Genomic DNA, 19445 nt, shown 5'->3' with positions numbered 1-19445 from the left:
TGGCTAAGTCATTATGCAAGGTAGCCTATTTCCCCTTGTTTTTTTCTACCCCCCCCCCCCCCCGTCGTTCTGGTAAAACTTGGATTTATGCTGGAAATGGCCCACCTTGATTATCATGCACATTGTAAGGAGAGTGGTCAGTTTGGATGAGCTATTGCCAGCAGGAGAGTGAGTTTGTGTGTTTCTGGGGGGGAGTGGGGGGGGCGGGGTGAGAAAACCTGGATTTGTGCTGGAAATGGGCCACCTTGATTTTCATACACATTGTGAGGAGAGTGGTCACTTTGGATGGGCTATTACCAGCAGGAGAGAGAGTTTGGGGGGGGGGGGGCAGAGGGTGAGAAAACCTGGATTTGTGCTGGAAATGGCCCAACTTGATGATCACTTTAGATAAGCTATTACCAGCAGGAGAGTGGGGTGGGAGGAGGTATTGTTTCATGGTCTCTGTGTATATAATGTCTTCTGCAGTTTCCACAGTATGCATCCGATGAAGTGAGCTGTAGCTCACGAAAGCTCATGCTCAAATAAATTGGTTAGTCTCTAAGGTGTCACAAGTACTCCTTTTCTTTTTGCGAATACAGACTAACACGGCTGTTACTCTGAAACCTGTTCTTAAAACTAAGTCACTGCAAATATTCTTTTAAGTTGTTCGGAATTTCTTTTCATGTATGCATTATAAAATGGAGGTAGTATAATACCTCCTCCGCAAAGTGAAAATTGCACTGAGATTTGCACATAAAGCAATTCAACATTCTGTATGAATATAACAAGTTCTCCCCGAACTCAAAGAACTTAATCTGTGCTCTGGTCTAGATTAGCAACAGTGATACAAGCATAGAGAAGGCTTCTGCGAACACTGGTGTTTTCAAATCCTTGCATGAGGTTAGACAAAGTGAGATTAAAAACCACCATCAGCCTCCAGAACTTAGTTTACACTAGCACTCCCACTACTGCTACCCTGGTGGAAATGCACCAGTAAGAATCTTTTTATGAAATTCCCTAGTGCAAACAACACCTTGGTACAAAACAAAGTTCTGAGAGAGTTAACTAGTCAGTCTGCTCGTTTACAAATCAAACACCATGTTGTAGGCTATTTTAAGTTTATTAATGTGTTTTCCTTTAACAGTTTATCTATGAACTGAATATCACCACACAAGAGATGCTCCACAATGCAAGAATCATAGAATCATAGAATATCAGGGTTGGAAGGGACCCCAGAAGGTCATCTAGTCCAACCCCCTGCTCAAAGCAGGACCAATTCCCAGTTAAATCATCCCAGTCAGGGCTTTGTCAAGCCTGACCTTAAAAACCTCTAAGGAAGGAGATTCTACCACCTCCCTAGGTAACGCATTCCAGTGTTTCACCACCCTCTTAGTGAAAAAGGTTTTCCTAATATCCAATCTAAACCTCCCCCACTGCAACTTGAGACCATTACTCCTCGTTCTGTCATCTGCTACCATTGAGAACAGTCTAGAGCCATCCTCTTTGGAACCCCCTTTCAGGTAGTTGAAAGCAGCTATCAAATCCCCCCTCATTCTTCTCTTCTGCAGGCTAAACAATCCCAGCTCCCTCAGCCTCTCCTCATAACTCATGTGTTCCAGTCCCCTAATCATTTTTGTTGCCCTTCGCTGGACTCTCTCCAATTTATCCACATCCTTCTTGAAGTGTGGGGCCCAAAACTGGACACAGTACTCCAGATGAGGCCTCACCAATGTCGAATACAGGGGAACGATCACGTCCCTCGATCTGCTCGCTATGCCCCTACTTATACATCCCAAAATGCCATTGGCCTTCTTGGCAACAAGGGCACACTGCTGACTCATATCCAGCTTCTCGTCCACTGTCACCCCTAGGTCCTTTTCTGCAGAACTGCTGCCTAGCCATTCAGTCCCTAGTCTGTAGCTGTGCATTGGGTTCTTCCGTCCTAAGTGCAGGACCCTGCACTTATCCTTATTGAACCTCATCAGATTCCTTTTGGCCCAATCTTCCAATTGGTCTAGGTCCTTCTGTATCCTATCCCTCCCCTCCAGCGTATCTACCACTCCTCCCAGTTTAGTATCATCCGCAAATTTGCTGAGAGTGCAATCCACACCATCCTCCAGATCATTTATGAAGATATTGAATAAAACCGGCCCCAGGACCGACCCCTGGGGCACTCCACTTGATACTGGCTGCCAACTAGACATGGAGCCATTGATCACTTAAGTCCATTTCTAAACTTCATGTTTGTGAACAAATATCTTAAACACACAAGTTTAACCCAGTGATGTCATTTGTCCTGAGCTGCAGACAGCCTGAAACGGTCATTCATATGGATCAACTGCTCTGCCTCAGCATTGAGAATGCAAACCTAAAAATGACCACCATTTAGTGTCAACATCAACTACCTCACTGGGGATCGTTTTAGCAGACATCCAACTAATGCAAGAAATAGATTGGATGACTAATTTGAATGTAAAGTTGGAATTCAACCTTTTTATGCATGACTAATATAGCGTATCCCCTCCAAATTCACACACCTTCCAAATACAGAATGCATTCCCTGGGAATTTTAGTTAAAAATCCACACCGCTGAGCGACACAGTTACACTGACCTAACCTCCGCTGTAGACAATGCTTTTCCCATCAACATAACGATCGCTTGTGGAGGTGGATTAGCTATGCTGAAGGGAGACACTAGTACGCTGAAGGGAGAGCATTTTCACTAGAGTGCCACAGTAGTGCAGCTGTGCTGCTGAAGCATTTCAAGAGTAGATAAGCGCTAAGCAACTGAAACCTTCTGAATGCCTTGTTGGCAAATTAACTTTTTATAGAGCCATTGACTCGCTTGTAGATTACTCTTCAAACTTATTTCAGACAACTGATGTGCCAATTTGATTTGCAAATACTCACTCATAACATTTCTATTCGTGATGCAGTATTTGCTGTGTTTTTCATATGAAGTATCTTACAACAGGATGTATAAAAACTGATATTTAAAAATATTTTTAAATACCAGATTTTTTTTATTGAAAATGAATTTAATATAAATACAGAATTTAAAATAAATCAAATTAAATTTTAAAATGACAGCCTATATTAAAGGCCTCATAACAATTTATTAAAATGATTTAAATTAGACAAAAATAATATTAGGCTGTACAGGTTTACTGCCGAGTTTTAAAAGAAAGTCAAAACACTGAACTGGTGAAAGTCACTGGCTAAGCACTTGGAACCCGAGTTTGACGACATGCCAAACCAGATTTAAAAAGCAGAAGCTTCTTCAACAGATACTGAGGGTATGTCTACACTACGGAATAAGGTCGAATTTATAGAAGTCGTTTTTTTAGAAATTGGTTTTATATATTCGAGTGTGTGTGTCCCCACAGAAAATGCTCTAAGTGCATTAAGTGCATTAACTCGGCGGAGCGCTTCCACAGTACCGAGGCTAGAGTCGACTTCCGGAGCGTTGCACTGTGGGTAGCTATCCCACAGTTCCCGCAGTCTCTGCTGTCCATTGGAATTCTGGGTTGAGATTCCCAATGCCTAATGGGGCTAAAACATTGTCGCGGGTGGTTCTGGGTACATATCGTCAGGCCCCCGTTCCCTCCCTCCCTCCGTGAAAGCAAGGGCAGACAATCGTTTCGCGCCTTTTTTCCTGAGTTACCTGTGCAGACGCCATATCACGGCAAGCATGGAGCCTGCTCAGGTAACCGTCACCCTATGTCTCCTGGGTGCTGGCAGACGCGGTACGGCTTTGCTACACAGTAGCAGCAACCCATTGCCTTCTGGCAGCAGACGGTGCAATACAACTAGTAGTCGTCCTCGTCGTGTCCGAGGTGCTCCTGGCCACGTCGGCCAAGAGCGCCTGGGCAGACATGTGCACAGGGACTAAATTTGGAGTGACTTGACCAGGTCATTCTCTTTAGTCCTGCAGTCAGTCCTATTGAACCGTCTTATGGCGAGCAGGCAGGCGATACGGATTGCTAGCAGTCGTACTGTACCATCTTCTGCCGAGCAGCCATGAGATGTGGATGGCATGCAGTCCTTCTGCACCGTCTGCTGCCAGCCAAAGATGTAAAAGATAGATGGAGTGGATCAAAACAAGAAATAGATCAGATTTGTTTTGAACTCATTTGCCTCCTCATTTGCCTCATTCCTCTAGGTCACACTGCAGTCACTCACAGAGAAGGTGCTACGAGGTAAATCTAGCCATGTATCAATCAGAGGCCAGGCTAACCTCCTTGTTCCAATAAGAACGGTAACTTAGGTGCACCATTTCTTATTGGAACCCTCCGTGAAGTAGTGCCTGAAATACTCCTTGATGTAAAGACACCCCCTTTGTTGATTTTAGCTCCCTGAAGCCAACCCTGTAAGCCGTGTCGTCAGTCGCCCCTCCCTCCGTCAGAGCAACGGCAGACAATCGTTCCGCGCCTTTTTTCTGTGTGGACACCATACCAAGGCAAGCATGGAGGCCGCTCAGCTCACTTTGGCAATTAGGAGCACATTAAACACCACACGCATTATCCAGCAGTATATGCAGCACCAGAACCTGGCAGAGCGATACCGGGTGAGGAGGCGATGTCAGCGCGGTCACGTGAGTGATCAGGACATGGACACAGATTTCTCTGAAAGCATGGGCCCTGCCAATGCATGCATCATGGTGCTAATGGGGCAGGTTCATGCTGTGGAACGCCGATTCTGGGCTCGGGAAACAAGCACAGACTGGTGGGACCGCATAGTGTTGCGGGTCTGGGACGATTCCCAGTGGCTGCGAAACCTTCGCATGCGTAAGGGCACTTTCAATGGAACTTTGTGACTTGCTTTCCCCTGCCCTGAAGCGCATGAATACCAAGATGAGAGCAGCCCTCACAGCTGAGAAGCGAGTGCCGATAGCCCTGTGGAAGCTTGCAACACCAGACAGCTACCGGTCAGTTGGGAATCAATTTGGAGTGGGCAAATCTACTGTGGGGGCTGCTGTGATGCAAGTAACCCACGCAATCAAAGATCTGCTAATATCAAGGGTAGTGACCCTGGGAAATGTGCAGGTCATAGTGGATGGCTTTGCTGCAATGGGATTCCCTAACTGTGGTGGGGCCGTAGACGGAACCCATATCCCTATCTTAGCACCAGAGCACCAAGCCGCCGAGTACATAAACCGCAAGGGGTACTTTTCAATAGTGCTGCAAGCTCTGGTGAATCACAAGGGACGTTTCACCAACATCAACGTGGGATGGCCGGGAAAGGTACATGACACTCGCATTTTCAGGAACTCTGGTCTCTTTCAAAAGCTGCAGGAAGGGACTTTATTCCCAGACCAGAAAATAACTGTTGGGGGTGTTGAAATGCCTATAGTTATCCTTGGGGACCCAGCCTACCCCTTAATGCCATGGCTCATGAAGCCGTACACAGGCAGCCTGGACAGTAGTCAGGAGCTGCTCAACTACAGGCTGAGCAAGTGCAGAATGGTGGTAGAATGTGCATTTGGATGTTTAAAGGCGCGCTGGCGCAGTTTACTGACTCGCTTAGACCTCAGCGAAACCAATATTCCCACTGTTATTACTGCTTGCTGTGTGCTCCACAATATCTGTGAGAGTAAGGGGGAGACGTTTATGGCGGGGTGGGAGGTTGAGGCAAATTGCCTGGCTGCTGGTTACGTGCAGCCAGACACCAGGGCGGTTAGAAGAGCACAGGAGGGCGCGGTATGCATCAGAGAAACTTTGAAAACCAGTTTCATGACTGGCCAGGTTACAGTGTGAAAGTTCTGTTTGTTTCTCCTTGATGAAACCCCCCGCCCCTTGGTTCACTCTACTTCCCTATAAGCTAACCACCCTCTCCTCCTCCCTTGGATCATTGCTTGCAGAGGCAATAAAGTCATTGTTGCTTCACATTCATGCATTCTTTATTCATTCATCACACAAATAGGGGGATGACTACAAGGTAGCCCAGGAGGGGAAGTGGAGGAGGGAAGGAAAATGCCACACAGCACTTTAAGCACAGCACTTTAAAAGTTTACAACTTTAAAATTTATTAAATGCCAGCCTTCTGTTTTTTGGGCAATCCTCTGTGGTGGAGTGGCTGGCTGGCCGGAGGCCCCCCACCGCGTTCTTGGGCGTCTGGGCGTGGAGGCTATGGAACTTGGGGAGGAGGGCGGTTGGTTACAGAGGGGCTGCAGTGGCAGTCTGTGCTCCAGCTGCCTTTGCTGCAGCTCAACCATACACTGGAGCATACTGGTTTGGTCCTGCAGCAGCCTCAGCATTGAATCCTGCCTCCTCTCATCACGCTGCCGCCACATTTGAGCTTCAGCGCTGTCTTCAGCCCGCCACCTCCTCTCTTCAGCCCGCCACCTCCTCTCTTCAGCCCGCCACCTCTCCTCCCGGTCATTTTGTGCTTTCCTGCACTCTGACATTATTTGCCTCCATGCATTCGTCTGTGCTCTGTCAGTGTGGGAGGACAGCATAAGCTCAGAGAACATTTCATCACGAGTGCTTTTTTTTTTTCTTTCTAAGCTTCACTAGCCTCTGGGAAGGAGAAGATCCTGTGATCATTGAAATACATGCAGCTGGTGGAGAAAAAAAAAGGGACAGCGGTATTTAAAAAGACACATTTTATAAACAGTGGCTACACTCTTTCAGGGTAAACCTTGCTGTTAACATTACATACATAGCACATGTGCTTTCGTTACAAGGTCGCATTTTGCCTCCCCCCACCACGTGACTACCCCCTCAACCTTCCCCCCTCCCTGTGGCTAACAGCGGGGAACATTTCTGTTTAGCCACAGGCAAACAGCCCAGCAGGAATGGGCTCCTCTGAGTGTCCCCTGAAGAAAAGCACTCTATTTCAACCAGGTGACCATGAATTATATCTCACTCTCCTGAGAATAACACAGAGAGATAAAGAACGGATGCTGTTTGAATGCCAGCAAACATACACTGCAATGCTTTGTTCTACAATGATTCCCAAGTACGTGTTACTGGCCTGGAGTGGTAAAGTGTCCTACCATGAAGGACGCAATAAGGCTGCCCTCCCCAGAAACCTTTTGCAAAGACTTTAGGACTACATCTAGGAGAACCGCGAATGCCAGGGCAAAGTAATCCTTTCACATGCTTGCTTTTAAACCATGTATAGTATTTTAAAAGGTACACTCACCAGAGGTCTCTTCTCCGCCTGCTGGGTCCAGGAGGCAGCCTTGGGTGGGTTCGGGGGGTACTGGCTCCAGGTCCAGGGTGAGAAACAGTTCCTGGCTGTCGGGAAAACCGGTTTCTCCGCTTGCTTGCTGTGAGCTATCTACAACCTCCTCCTCCTCATCTTCTTCTTCGTCCCCAAAACCTGCTTCCGTATTGCCTCCATCTCCACTGAAGGAGTCAAACAACACGGCTGGGGTAGTGGTGGCTGAACCCCCTAAAATGGCATGCAGCTCATCATAGAAGCGGCATGTTTGGGGCTCTGACCCGGAGCGGCCGTTCGCCTCTCTGGTTTTCTGGTAGGCTTGCCTCAGCTCCTTCAGTTTCATGCGGCACTGCTTCGGGTCCCTGTTATGGCCTCTGTCCTTCATGCCCTGGGAGATTTTCACAAAGGTTTTGGCATTTCAAAAACTGGAACGGAGTTCTGATAGCACAGATTCCTCTCCCCAAACAGCGATCAGATCCCGTACCTCCCGTTCGGTCCATGCTGGAGCTCTTTTGCGATTCTGGGACTCCATCATGGTCACCTGTGCTGATGAGCTCTGCATGGTCACCTGCAGCTTGCCACGCTGGCCAAACAGGAAATGAGATTCAAAAGTTCGCGGTTCTTTTTCTGTCTACCTGGCCAGTGCATCTGAGTTGAGAGTGCTGTCCAGAGTGGTCACAATGGAGCACTCTGGGATAGCTCGGGGAGGACAATACCATCGAATTGTGTCCACAGTACCCCAAATTCGAGCCAGCAACGTCGATTTAAGCGCTAATCCACTTGTCAGGGGTGGAGTAAGGAAATCGATTTTAAGAGCCCTTTAAGTCGAAATAAAGGGCTTCATTGTGTGGACGGGTGCAGGTTTACATCGATTTAACGCTGCTAAATTCGACCTAAAGTCCTAGTGTAGACCAGGGCTGAGAAAATATTTTCTTCATTTCATTTAACTACTTAAAATTCAGTGACTACTTCATCCAAAGTTAAGAAACCAATTAGGAATTAAAAAAAAAAGATCAGGAAGGTTTGTTTTACTCTTCCAATCTAGGAATAAAACTAGGTGTGAGAAGAAAAGATCTACAAGCGCTAAAGTCCTGAAGGTTGCAGTGACAAAAGGACATAGTTAAATTCATTTACTACAAGTAATACTTTGTTTTATTAAAAACAAAAACAAAAAATCAGTTTTAAAGGCAAAACATGTTTTGATAAGGAAGAAAGTTTATGTATCCACCACATTTAAGGCAGTTTTATTTAAAATGTCACTTGTGTATTTTAAACTGAATTTCAAATTTCAATCCAGCTAGAGCTTGATACAAATTGCTAGTAAAAAAAATTAATCACCTAATAAATAGAAAATGGTGAATGGTACATTTCTTAACACAATAAAAAATGTAACACTTAATATTCTAAATAAATGTGAGTTAAACTATGCAACTTCTTAGATAAATGTATCCAGACAGATATAGTGTATCCTAGTAAGAAAAAGGAAGCAAACACATTTAGCGTAAAGGCTCTGTTTATTTGCAAACAACACGTTTTAATGGTTGCTAACTAATAAGAATCATCCTTTCTTTAGGAAAATAAAGTAAATGCAGAAATGCACAATTGAAAATTGATTTAAATCAGTCTACCCTGTTTTATGAATATTTTTACACCATATAACTGATCCTACTTCAAGAGTTTTCACTGGAGAATAGGATGTACACCATAAATTGGCACAGTAAGCTGCCTATTGGGAACCCAATGGAGAACAGATCAATCTACGCTTAAAAAGCTGCAGCAATGCAGCTGTACCTCTGTGGCGCTTTAGTGAAGATGCTACTGTGCCAACAGGAGAGTGTCTCCTGTTGTCATAGTTAACCCATCTCCATGAGAGGAGGTAGCTATGGGCAGGTCTACACTAGAAGCACTATACTGGCGCAGCTCTGCACCGCTGTGTTGCATCTGGTGAAGATGCTCTATGCCGACAGGAGAGCGCTCTCCCATCTACATATGATTCAGTGTTTGCTGGCCAAACTAAAAAGAAGGACCCACTCCTAGAACTCATCTCAAGTCCCTCCTATAGATTTCCTATGTTCTGCTCCCTCATTACACAGAGGCACAATGGTAACTCAAACCCCCCAATACTGTATTACTAATAAGTGACAGGTCTATTAAGTTATTATCTCAGCACCTGCTCATGCCATACACCAGACACACCAAGATAATCAGACCTAGGGACCTGAAGTTAGGCTTTTAAGTCTGTAATTCTGCAACTGCCAGATTTCAAGAATGATGAATATCTAATACCTCCCTCTGACCTCAATGGGACTTCAAATCTGAAAGTCAATGCTGGAATGTCCACACCAAATTTCAACTTCCTTGACCTCCCTTTTTGCTGAAATGCATGACATTTGTTTACATGCATTTCTTTTTACATGAAAAGCAAACTAAGTACAGGAATGTTATGCCTCACAACATAGCCTTCCCAGCCCACAACATGAGGGTACTGGATAAACACATTTTTGGAACCAAACTGGCAACTAAACAACCCTGTTTATAAACGGTTTTCTAGAATAGTACTAATCCTTTCAGATTTTCATGAAGTCAGGGCCTCAGATTCCACTACCATAAAAATGCCTTTATTCTTTGTCACCCTCCCATTCCTGCAGTATTGTATTGCCAATAAGAAAAAAAAAAATAAATGGTCCTACAGATTTCCTGTTTCCCCTCAGTCTGAGCTCTGACCAGATATATTTATTCCCCTGCCTTGGTCTCTGCTCCACTCCTTTAAATACTCCACCTAACAGTACTTCAGAGACCAGGGTTCTAATATATTTCTCTTTGCTACCCACACACTGAATAGAGCTAGAAAAAGCAAAGCAAGTAATAGGGTTTCACAGGAGTAAGCCTCTAGACCAGATAGGTTAGGCACCCAAAGATCACGTGGTCATTTTAGTGAAGAGCATATTGACAGCTTGTTCTGTGAGTATGGTCATCACGAAGCTCTCTCTCTCAGAAAGGCTGTCCGCAAAACAAGCTACATTAAAGTTAAAATCTAGACTGTAAACTATTAGGCAAAAGACCATAGCACCCTGGTTATCCCCAGGCCAACCATTAATGAGAAGCATCTGTTTTATATGTTTGTGGAGCTGAAGGGAATCTAGACCTTCCAGGTTACATTACTCCTTTTAACCGTCACCAACACATGAGCAGTGTACACTATGAGCAGGCCATGAAGAGAGGTATTCACAATCTGTTAACATCTTGCAAGACTATTTAACACAAAGTAGGAGTATCCTTGCTGCCATACAAGCATTTTCCTTGAGACAAAACATTCACAGAATTCATGGAAAGTGAACCTGCATTGAAAATGCCATTGTTCATTTCACATAGAAGCTTTAAAGATTAAAGTCTGTACTTCCCAGACTTTTTTTTTTTTTTAAATTAGCAGTGGAGCCAATTTTAACCTGAACGTTCCAAATGTATTAAGGTAAGTACTGCTCAATCGGCCATTTGCCCATGATGGAAAACCGTTTTAATAAAATAGTAATTCTGGCATAAAAATTCATTTCAAATATTACTATTTGTATTATTGTAGCACCTAGGAAGCCCATTCGGACCAGAACCCCATTGTGCTAGGTGCTGTACAAACATATCTGGCTCAAAAGTGGTTTATAAATAGCCTTTTCAGTTAAAACAGCTAATTACATATTCTACTGGTTAATCTCACTCAGTAATAGTTTAAAAATCTCACCTACCAGCAACAGAATATTTTCAAATAGACTACTGACCAGAGTTAAACACATCATAAACCTGCCAACTGTAATTTTTAGATCTATAAAAAAAAATTCCTTCTAAGGGTATTTTTCTGAGCAATCTAACAAATTAAGAATCTGCAAAAATTTCAACAGAAGAGCCGTTTGTTCTACTCTGTTCTTTCAACTCTAAGGAACAGTTGAGAACTATCAGTTTTTAGCTCACTTGGCTCATATTAAGCCTGTATTTAATCTGTTGCTAGTGTATAGTTATATTTCCATTTTTTATTTAGTCATCACAAGACCTGAAATAATTTATGAACAGTTGAATTGTTGTATTGTTTTTCTGACAAGGAAGCAAGTCAGCTGCTGTCACACAAACTTACTGCTGAATACATTCAAATACTTGAACAACTATGCAGTCTGTAAATGTTTTAGGATATAGTTAAAGAAACACTAAAAACATCACTTTGTTGCCTTTTTGTTTTTGAATATGCTATTAAGAGTAGCAGAAACTGCCATTTACTGTATGTTTGGACAGTGCCTAATAAATGGTACCTTGACCTCCTGAGACCTCACGCCACTACTGCAATTAACCATAATCATTACCATCACTACCTACATTTACTGCAAGATTAGGAAAATAGCTCTAATTTTTTCAGTGTCTTTTTGGGATTTGAAAGCATTTTATCTAATGAGTATCATTTTTTGCCCTGGATAGTTAATTTCCCCTTCAGAAATACAGTTTGTTCAAAAGGAAACAGGGCAAAGAGAAAGCACATTTTAAATACAGAAAGAAGGCCCCCATCCTCCCATGTGCAAGTATTTGTGAGATAGCGGCATCCACTCCAAGCCCCATTACCATCAGTGGGACGCCCACACAAGTGCAGCAGTCTGCTCTCCAGCAAAAAGATCCAGGACAGTCGCATGGTTCAGAGATAAGTGGTACCTGAATCAATTATATCTTGTGTACATTTATGGATATTCATAATTTCTTACCCTCAATGTTGCCAGCACCAGTGGAAGAAATTCTGAAAACAATCAGTAAAGGTTTATTCGTAGTTGTTCCTGCTCTGAACAATTTAGTATCTAGTACTTATGAAGACTGAATTCACAGAGCTGTTACTGTAGAAAAAAATGTACAGACTTCTTCCAGGAAACAGTTTTTATTGATAGATGGGGAGGTCAAAGAAAAAGTCGATCTGTTGTCTTATACTTAGACAGCAAGGTATTTGGAGCAGGGACTGGGGCTTTTTTAAGTTTGTTTTTTGTTCTGAGATTGTATAGCATCTAACACAACGGTGTCCTGGTCCATAATAATAGTAGTAGAAATAATGAAACATGCGGATTAATTTCAGAGTTATTCAAATGGACTTGAAACGTGTCCAGCTTGGTAGAATGAAGTGGTCAGCTTCAGGATCTGGTGGATAAGCTAAGGAATTGCTACAGAATCATAGAATATCAGGGTTGGAAGGGACCTCAGGAGGTCATCTAGTCCAACCCCCTGCTCAAAGCAGGACCAATCCCCAACTAAATCACCCCAGCCACGGCTTTGTCAAGCCCGACCTTAAAAATATCTAAGGAAGGAGATTCTACCACCTCCCTAGGTAATGCATTCCAGTGTTTCACCAGCCTCCTAGTGAAAAAGTTTTTCCTACTATCCAACCTAAACCTCCCCCACTGCAACTTGAGACCATTACTCCTTGTTCTGTCATCTGCTACCACTGAGAACAGTCTAGAGCCATCCTCTTTGGAACCCCCTTTCAGGTAGTTGAAAGCAGCTATCAAATCCCCCCTCATTCTTCTCTTCCGCAGACTAAACAATCCCAGTTCCCTCAGCCTCTCCTCATAAGTCATGTGTTCCAGGCCCCTAATCATTTTTATTGCCCGCCGCTGGGCTCTTTCCAGTTTTTCCACATCCTTCTTGTAGTGTGGGGCCCAAAACTGGACACAGTACTCCAGATGAGGCCTCACCAATGTCGCATAGAGGAAAACGATCACGTCCCTCGACCTGCTGGCAATTCCCTTACATATACATCCCAAAATGCCATTGGCCTTCTTGGCAACAAGGGCACACTGTTGACTCATATCCAGCTTCTCATCCACTGTAACCCCTAGGTCCTCTTCTGCAGAACTGCTGCTGAGCCATTCGGTCCCTAGTCTGTAGCATGGGATTCTTCTGTCCTAAGTGCAGGACTCTGCATTTGTCCTTGTTGAACCTCATCAGATTTCTTTTGGCCCAATCCTCCAATTTGTCTAGGGCCCTCTGTATCCTATCCCTACCCTCCAGCGTATCTACCTCTCCTCCCAGTTTAGTGTCATCTGCAAACTTGCTGAGGGTGCAATCCACACCATCCTCCAGATCATTTATGAAGATATTGAACAAAACCGGCCCGAGGACTGACCCTTGGGGCACTCCACTTGATACCGGCTGCCAACTAGACATGGAGCCATTGATCACTACCCGTTCAACCCGACAATCTAGCCAGCTTTCTATCTACCTTATAGTCCATTCATCCAGCCCATACTTCTTTAACTTGCTGGCAAGAATACTGTGGGAGACAGTGTCAAAAGCTTTGCTAAAGTCAAGGAACAACACGTCCACGGCTTTCCCCTCATCCACAAAGCCAGTTATCTCATCATAGAAGGCAATTAGATTAGTCAGGCATGACTTGCCCTTGGTGAATCCATGCTGACTGTTCCTGATCACTTTCCTCTCATCTAAGTGCTTCAGAATTGATTCCTTGAGGACTTGCTCCATGATTTTTCCAGGGACTGAGGTGAGGCTCACTGGCCTGTAGTTCCCAAGATCCTCCTCCTTCCTTTTTTAAAGATGGGCACTACATTAGCCTTTTTCCAGTCGTCTGGGACTTCCCCCGATCGCCATGAGTTTTCAAAGATAATGGCCAATGGCTCTGCAATCACATCCGCCAACTCCTTTAGCACTCTCGGATGCAACGCATCCGGCCCCATGGACTTGTGCTCGACCAGCTTTTCTAAATAGTCCAGAACCACTTCTTCCTTCACAGAGGGCTGGTCACCTCCTCCACATGCTGTGCTGCCCAGTGCTGTAGTCTGGGAGCTGACCTTGTTCGTGAAGACAGAGGCAAAAAAAGCATCGAGTACTTCAGCTTTTTCCACATCCTCTGTCACTAGGTTGTCTCCCTCATTCAGTAAGGGGCCCACACTTTCCTTGACTTTCTTCTTGTTGCCAACATACCTGAAGAAACCCTTCTTGTTACTCTTGACATCTCTTGCTAGCTGCAACTCCAGGTGTGATTTGGCCTTCCTGATTTCACTCCTGCATGCCCGAGCAATATTTTTATACTCTTCCCTGGTCATTTGTCCAATCTTCCACTTCTTGTAAGCTTCTTTTTTGTGTTTAAGATCAGCAAGGATTTCACTGTTAAGCCAAGCTGGTCGCCTGCCATATTTACTATTCCTTCTACACATTGGGATGGTTTGTCCCTGTAACCTCAATAAGGATTCTTTAAAATACAGCCAGCTCTCCTGGACTTCTTTCCCCCTCATGTTATACTCCCAGGAGATCCTGCCCATGAGAGAGTCAAAGTCTGCTTTTCTGAAGTCCAGGGTCCGTATTCTGCTGCTTTCCTTTCCTCCTTCTGTCAGGATCCTGAACTCGACCATCTCACGGTCACTGCCTCCCAGGTTCCCATCCACTTTCGCTTCCCCTACGAATTCTTCCCGGTTTGTGGGCAGCAGGTCCAGAAGAGCTCTGCCCCTAGTTGGTTCCTCCAGCACTTGCACCAGGAAATTGCCCGCTACATTTCCAAAAACTTCCTGGATTGTCTGTGCACCGCTGTATTGCTCTCCCAGCAGATATCAGGGTGATTCAAGTTTCCCGTGAGAACCAGGGCCTGCGATCTAGTAACTTCTGTGAGAAGCCAGAAGAAAGCCTCGTCCACCTCATCCCCCTGGTCCGGTGGTCTATAGCAGACTCCCACCATGACATCACCCTTGTTCCTCACACTTCTAAACTTAATCCAGAGACACTCAGGTTTTTCTGCAGTTTAATGCCGGTGCTCTGAGCAGTCATACTGCTCCCTTACATACAGTGCAACTCCTCCACCTCTTCTGCCCTGCCTGTCCTTCCTGAACAGTTTATAGCCATCCATGACAGTACTCCAGTCATGTGAGTTATCCCACCAAGTTATTCCAATCACATCATAATTCCTTGACTGTGCCAGGACTGCCAGTTCTCCCTGCTTGTTTCCCAGGCTTTCCCATATACTCAAGTCTCACATTTAGGCTTAAAATCATCATTATTTAAAGTAAGCTATCCAAATGGCAAAATGGAAAATATGGGGCCCAGTCCTTCAAAGGTTCTCAGCCCTTTCTACAAGGTACTTAGTGCTCTCAATTCCTACTTAATGCAAACAGAGGGAACCATAAACTCTAACAAAAAACTACGTAACCTAACTGCCACTCAACAAAGTTAGCCTGGTGATCGGTGATGTAAAAATCAAATGCAGGCAGGGGGCACTTAGATGTTAGGAGTCTCAAAAGGGAATAGTACAAGATAAGATAACTTGGTTAAAAAAATAAAGTCAGGAACCTTATTTGTAAGTACTGAAGAGAAAGCTAATTGACCACAGTTATGTTTGTTCTTACCAGGAGGCCTCTTAAACACAATCTCAGAGCTGAGATCAATCCTGCTTTAGGCAATGAAACAGGAGAAAGTTCAAAGGACAGAAAATAATTCCTGATTTAAGTGTGGTAACAGCAGGAGGAGGAAAATGCTTACAGCCATCAAAGCATTTACAAGAGAGTATACTTTACAACAATACTTTACACAGCAGAAATCTGTGCACTCTGCAAAGAAAGGGCAAATGTCTTCTGGGATGTGTTGGCAGCCAGTTGGCTCTTGGACAAGTTTAGAAAAGACCAAGTAAGAGTTTCCTAAAATAATTTTGGAATTAAAAGCAACTCAGAGGCAGACCTCTTTTTGAAGCCCACTTAAGGCAGGTCTACCCTTAAAAACTATACATATAAAATGATGGGGTCTAAATTAACTCTTACCACTCAAGAGAGAGATCTTGGAGTCATTGTGGATAGTTCCCTGAAAATATCCACTCAGTGTGCAGCGGCAGTCAAAAAAGTGAACAGAATGTTGGGAATCCTTAGGAAAGGGGTAGATAATAAGACAGAAAATATCATATTGCCTCTATATAAATCCATGGTATGCGCACATCTTGAATACTGTGTGCAGATGTGGTCACCCCATCTCAAAAAAGATACATTGGAATTGGAAAAGGTTCAGAAAAGGGCACCAAAAATTTTTAGAGGTATGGAATGGCTTCCGTATGAGGAGAGATTGATAAGACTGAGACTTTTCAGCTTGGAAAAGAGACGGCTAAGGGGAGATATTATTGAGGTCTATAAAATAACGACTGGTGTGGAGAAAGTAGATAAGGAATGTTGTTTATTATTTCTCATAACACAAGAATTAGGGGTCACCAAATAAAATTAATAGGTAGCAAGTTTAAAAAACAAACAAAAGTAAGTATTTCTTCACACAACGCACAGTCAACCTGTGGAACTCTTTGCCAGAGGATGTTGTGAAGGCCACAACTAGAACAGGGTTCAAAAAAGAACCAGATAAGTTCAAGGAGGACAGGTCAATCAATGGCTATTAGCAGGATGGGCAGGGATGGTGTCCCTAGCCTCTGTTTGTCAGAAGCTGGGAATGGGCGACAGGGGATGGATCCACTGATGATTACCTGTTCGGTTCATTCCCTCAGAAGCACCTGGCATTGGCCACTGTCGGAAGACAAGATACCAGGCTAGACGGACCTTTGTTTTGACCATGTATGGCCATTTGTGTGTTCTCTTGCAAGCGTCTTTCTTCCTTTAATTCTCCTGTATTGTTCCCTGAAAACCGATGAGTTTATCCCCAATTAAAATTGTACATACCAGCCACCACAACTTGATAGTTTGATGTACAGTGAGGGCTCACTGAACATATTTATGTTGCACTCTGACAAATAATCATGACAACACTGCTTGACAAGTAGCAGCAAAGATTTACTCAAGGTTGAATTGGAGTTTACACTTTAGCCTGGTTTTCAGATACTCATCATCACTACCTCAAAAAATTCTCTTTTCCACTGTATTTTCCATTTTTGGGCTAAGGCCAAAAGGGATTTGAAAATTAGAAGATCAAATTTGCCAATTTGAGTAATAAGATGGTGGAGGAAGACAACTTTCAGCTATTGGAAATTATTCTATATATACTTGCACACACAACTAAAACAGTCACCTTGGAAAGCTGCGACTTTCTACTACAAAGACAATTATAACAGTGCAAACTTATAATTTAGGAATTTTTTCACCGTGAAGGTTATTCCTCAAATGGGGCTTCTGGGCATTACTGTAATACACACTATCAGCAGCAGCAACCTGCATAAACTCACCCAGCAGATTAAAAATATATCATGAAGTTAGAAGACAGATTAACATTTTACTTTCTTCCAACAAAGAAAACAACATGAAAGTTTATATGATATTAACATTACAATTTTTATCCTTCAGAACTTTCTCTGAGATATCTTACCTCCTCCACACTACATTTATAGAACATTATAGTGTTCGATGTAAATTTTTTAAATAAAACAGGTACATTTCAGCCTCAGATATGCACCTACAATTTCCAATGAAAACTGCACAAATATATGCAACAGCAATAATGAGTCGTATGTGTGCATTGTAGACAAGTTAACTCCTAGAACCAAATCATATATCCTGACTTGAATGTTTAAAATTAGTAACATTCGTATACCTTTTTTGCACTGAACAGCTTAACAAGTAATAAGGTACCGAACACTCTAGTTTATAGCCTTGGTGCAATTTTTTGTTAGATGTGCAAGTGTGAATATTTCTTTCCATTCCTGATTACACCACTAGATTTAATAAATATTTTAGAATACTTCTACTGTGTAAAAAAGTTAAGCTACACACTTGCAGATTAGATATCGAGCAGCTAAAATAGTTTGCACCAAAAGCAACACGCTCATTTCTCCAGGTCAGGGTCTCAAACGTTTTCATATTGTGAACCACTTCTTTACATCTATTCCTCCTATTAGATCTGTCTCTCTCAAGACCCTGCAGACCACCTCTCAGCCCATTTGCAAAACATAACATCCCTGGTACCACAACAGCAAATACTTTTATAGAAATGAAATGTCAAAGAAGCATTTAACATATTTTAGCAACCATATGGAAGTAAAGGAAGCCAGCATCTTGTGACCAGATAATTCTCCAGACCACTAGCAATCAGTTAAGGGCCCACACCACAGCTTCAAATCAGAAAAGATACCGCCACATTTCATCCCGGTCCCACAAATCTAAGGGTATATCCCACTCCTGCTGATGTGGGGAGGTAGGAAAGAGAAACTATGAACAGCAATATGCCAAAGGCAAAACTTGGAAAGGGAGCCAGCCTTCATTCTGGAAGAGGAAGGGAAAAGACGGGTTATTTGTGAGGGGGAGTCACGGCTCTATCACCTTGCACGGACTAGTGAGGGGTTCAGCGCAGTCTCTAGCAATGCTGTGTACAGAGCGGATCGCTTATGTCGCTGTTTGCGCCTCTGTAAGACTAACCCCACCGAACCCGGCGCCGGGGTGCGGCGCCGGCCGGGGGGGGCGGGGGATGTGCAGCGCCCGGCGCCGGCGCTGGCCGGGGAGGGCGTGGGGGGGATGTGCAGCGCCTGGCACCTGCCCCGCAGGAGGGCCCGGCCCAGGGGCGGCGACCCTGCCCCCCTCACCTTCGGCGATGACCCTCTTGATCCGCAGCTTCATGTCCCCCAGCTCCACCGTCTGCCCCACGAAGTCGTTGTGGTCGCGGCTGGCGGCCCCTAGGGAGCCGGGCCCCGCCAGGAAGTCCCAGGCCGACTGCAGCAGCGACATGGTCCCGCCGGGTTAATGGGGGAGCCGGGCCGGCTTCGGCTACTGCCTGCTCCTCGGAACAACAACACCCGAACCCGCCCCGCTGGCCACCGTACCCCGCCGGGGCCCACTTCCGTGAATGTTGCGTCATGTATGACCTCACCGCCCCGCCTCCATTGTGCCTGCCCGGCTGCGGCCGCCCGAGCCGCGCCCCTTTATCGGAGCCACGCCCCCCAACCCTGATCCCGACCGTTTCGCGGCAGGGGCGGCGCTTATATTGCGGCGCGGGGGGGGGAGGATGTGAACTCTGGCCGGTTTAGGGGGTCTAGCCTAGTTACCTGCCACTGACTCCCAGGCGCCCGCTCCCAGGGCAATCCCCTCATAGGGGGGTGCACTTACTGGGGGCACGCCGGAGGCATGTGCACACTGGTGTGGGGGGATGTGCACAGGGGGGTATACCCATAATGTGGGGGGGATGGGTGCAGGGGGAGACCCATGGTGTGGGGGGATGTGCACGGGGAGCGGGGAGACCCATGGTGTGGGGGGATGTGCACGGGGGGGGGGGAACCCATGGTGTGGGGGGATGGGTGCATGGGGAGACCCATGGTGTGGGGGGATGTGCGCAGTGGGTGAAGGGGGAGACCCATGGTGTGGGGGGAT

At 44.9% G+C, this 19445-nt stretch overlaps 2 protein-coding genes across 5 annotated transcripts in view; both read right to left on the bottom strand.

Moving 5' to 3' along the window:
- The window catches only part of GAK (cyclin G associated kinase), a 149835-nt gene extending 130879 nt beyond the window's left edge, over positions 1-18956 (bottom strand). For 2 of the 4 annotated variants that reach the window (XM_073345849.2, XM_073345850.2), the window contains exon 1: positions 18665-18956. In XM_073345849.2, the coding sequence (XP_073201950.1) occupies positions 18665-18806 (142 nt within the window). In that variant the 5' untranslated portion in view covers positions 18807-18956. The remainder of the gene's footprint in view (positions 1-18664) is intronic. The other 2 variants (XM_073345848.2, XM_078852971.1) reach the window with 2 other exon arrangements.
- Positions 5410-12537, bottom strand: LOC144930572 (uncharacterized). Its single transcript, XM_078852972.1, has 2 exons — positions 7126-12537; positions 5410-6538 (listed from the first exon to the last, which is right to left on the bottom strand). Exons 1-2 carry the CDS (start codon positions 7529-7531, stop codon positions 6456-6458), a joined length of 489 nt encoding a protein of 162 aa, XP_078709098.1. The 5' UTR covers positions 7532-12537; the 3' UTR covers positions 5410-6455.
- Positions 18957-19445: the final 489 nt, after the last annotated feature.

This window comes from Lepidochelys kempii, chromosome 5 (genome assembly GCF_965140285.1).
Source record: "Lepidochelys kempii isolate rLepKem1 chromosome 5, rLepKem1.hap1, whole genome shotgun sequence".
NCBI classification, from domain to species: domain Eukaryota; kingdom Metazoa; phylum Chordata; order Testudines; family Cheloniidae; genus Lepidochelys; species Lepidochelys kempii.
Note: the sequence above shows the minus strand (reverse complement) of the source record. Positions and strands in the feature narration are given on the sequence as shown.

What these genes read in the sequence shown, in the direction of transcription:
- LOC144930572 (XM_078852972.1), bottom strand. Translation starts at nt 7,531, where the DNA reads ATGAAGGACAGAGGCCATAACAGGGACCCGAAGCAGTGCCGCATGAAA. An exon ending in AGGCGGAGAAGAGACCTCTG is followed by an intron (nt 6,539 to 7,125) that starts GTGAGTGTACCT and finishes TTTCTCCACCAG; the next exon opens with CTGCATGTATTTCAATGATC.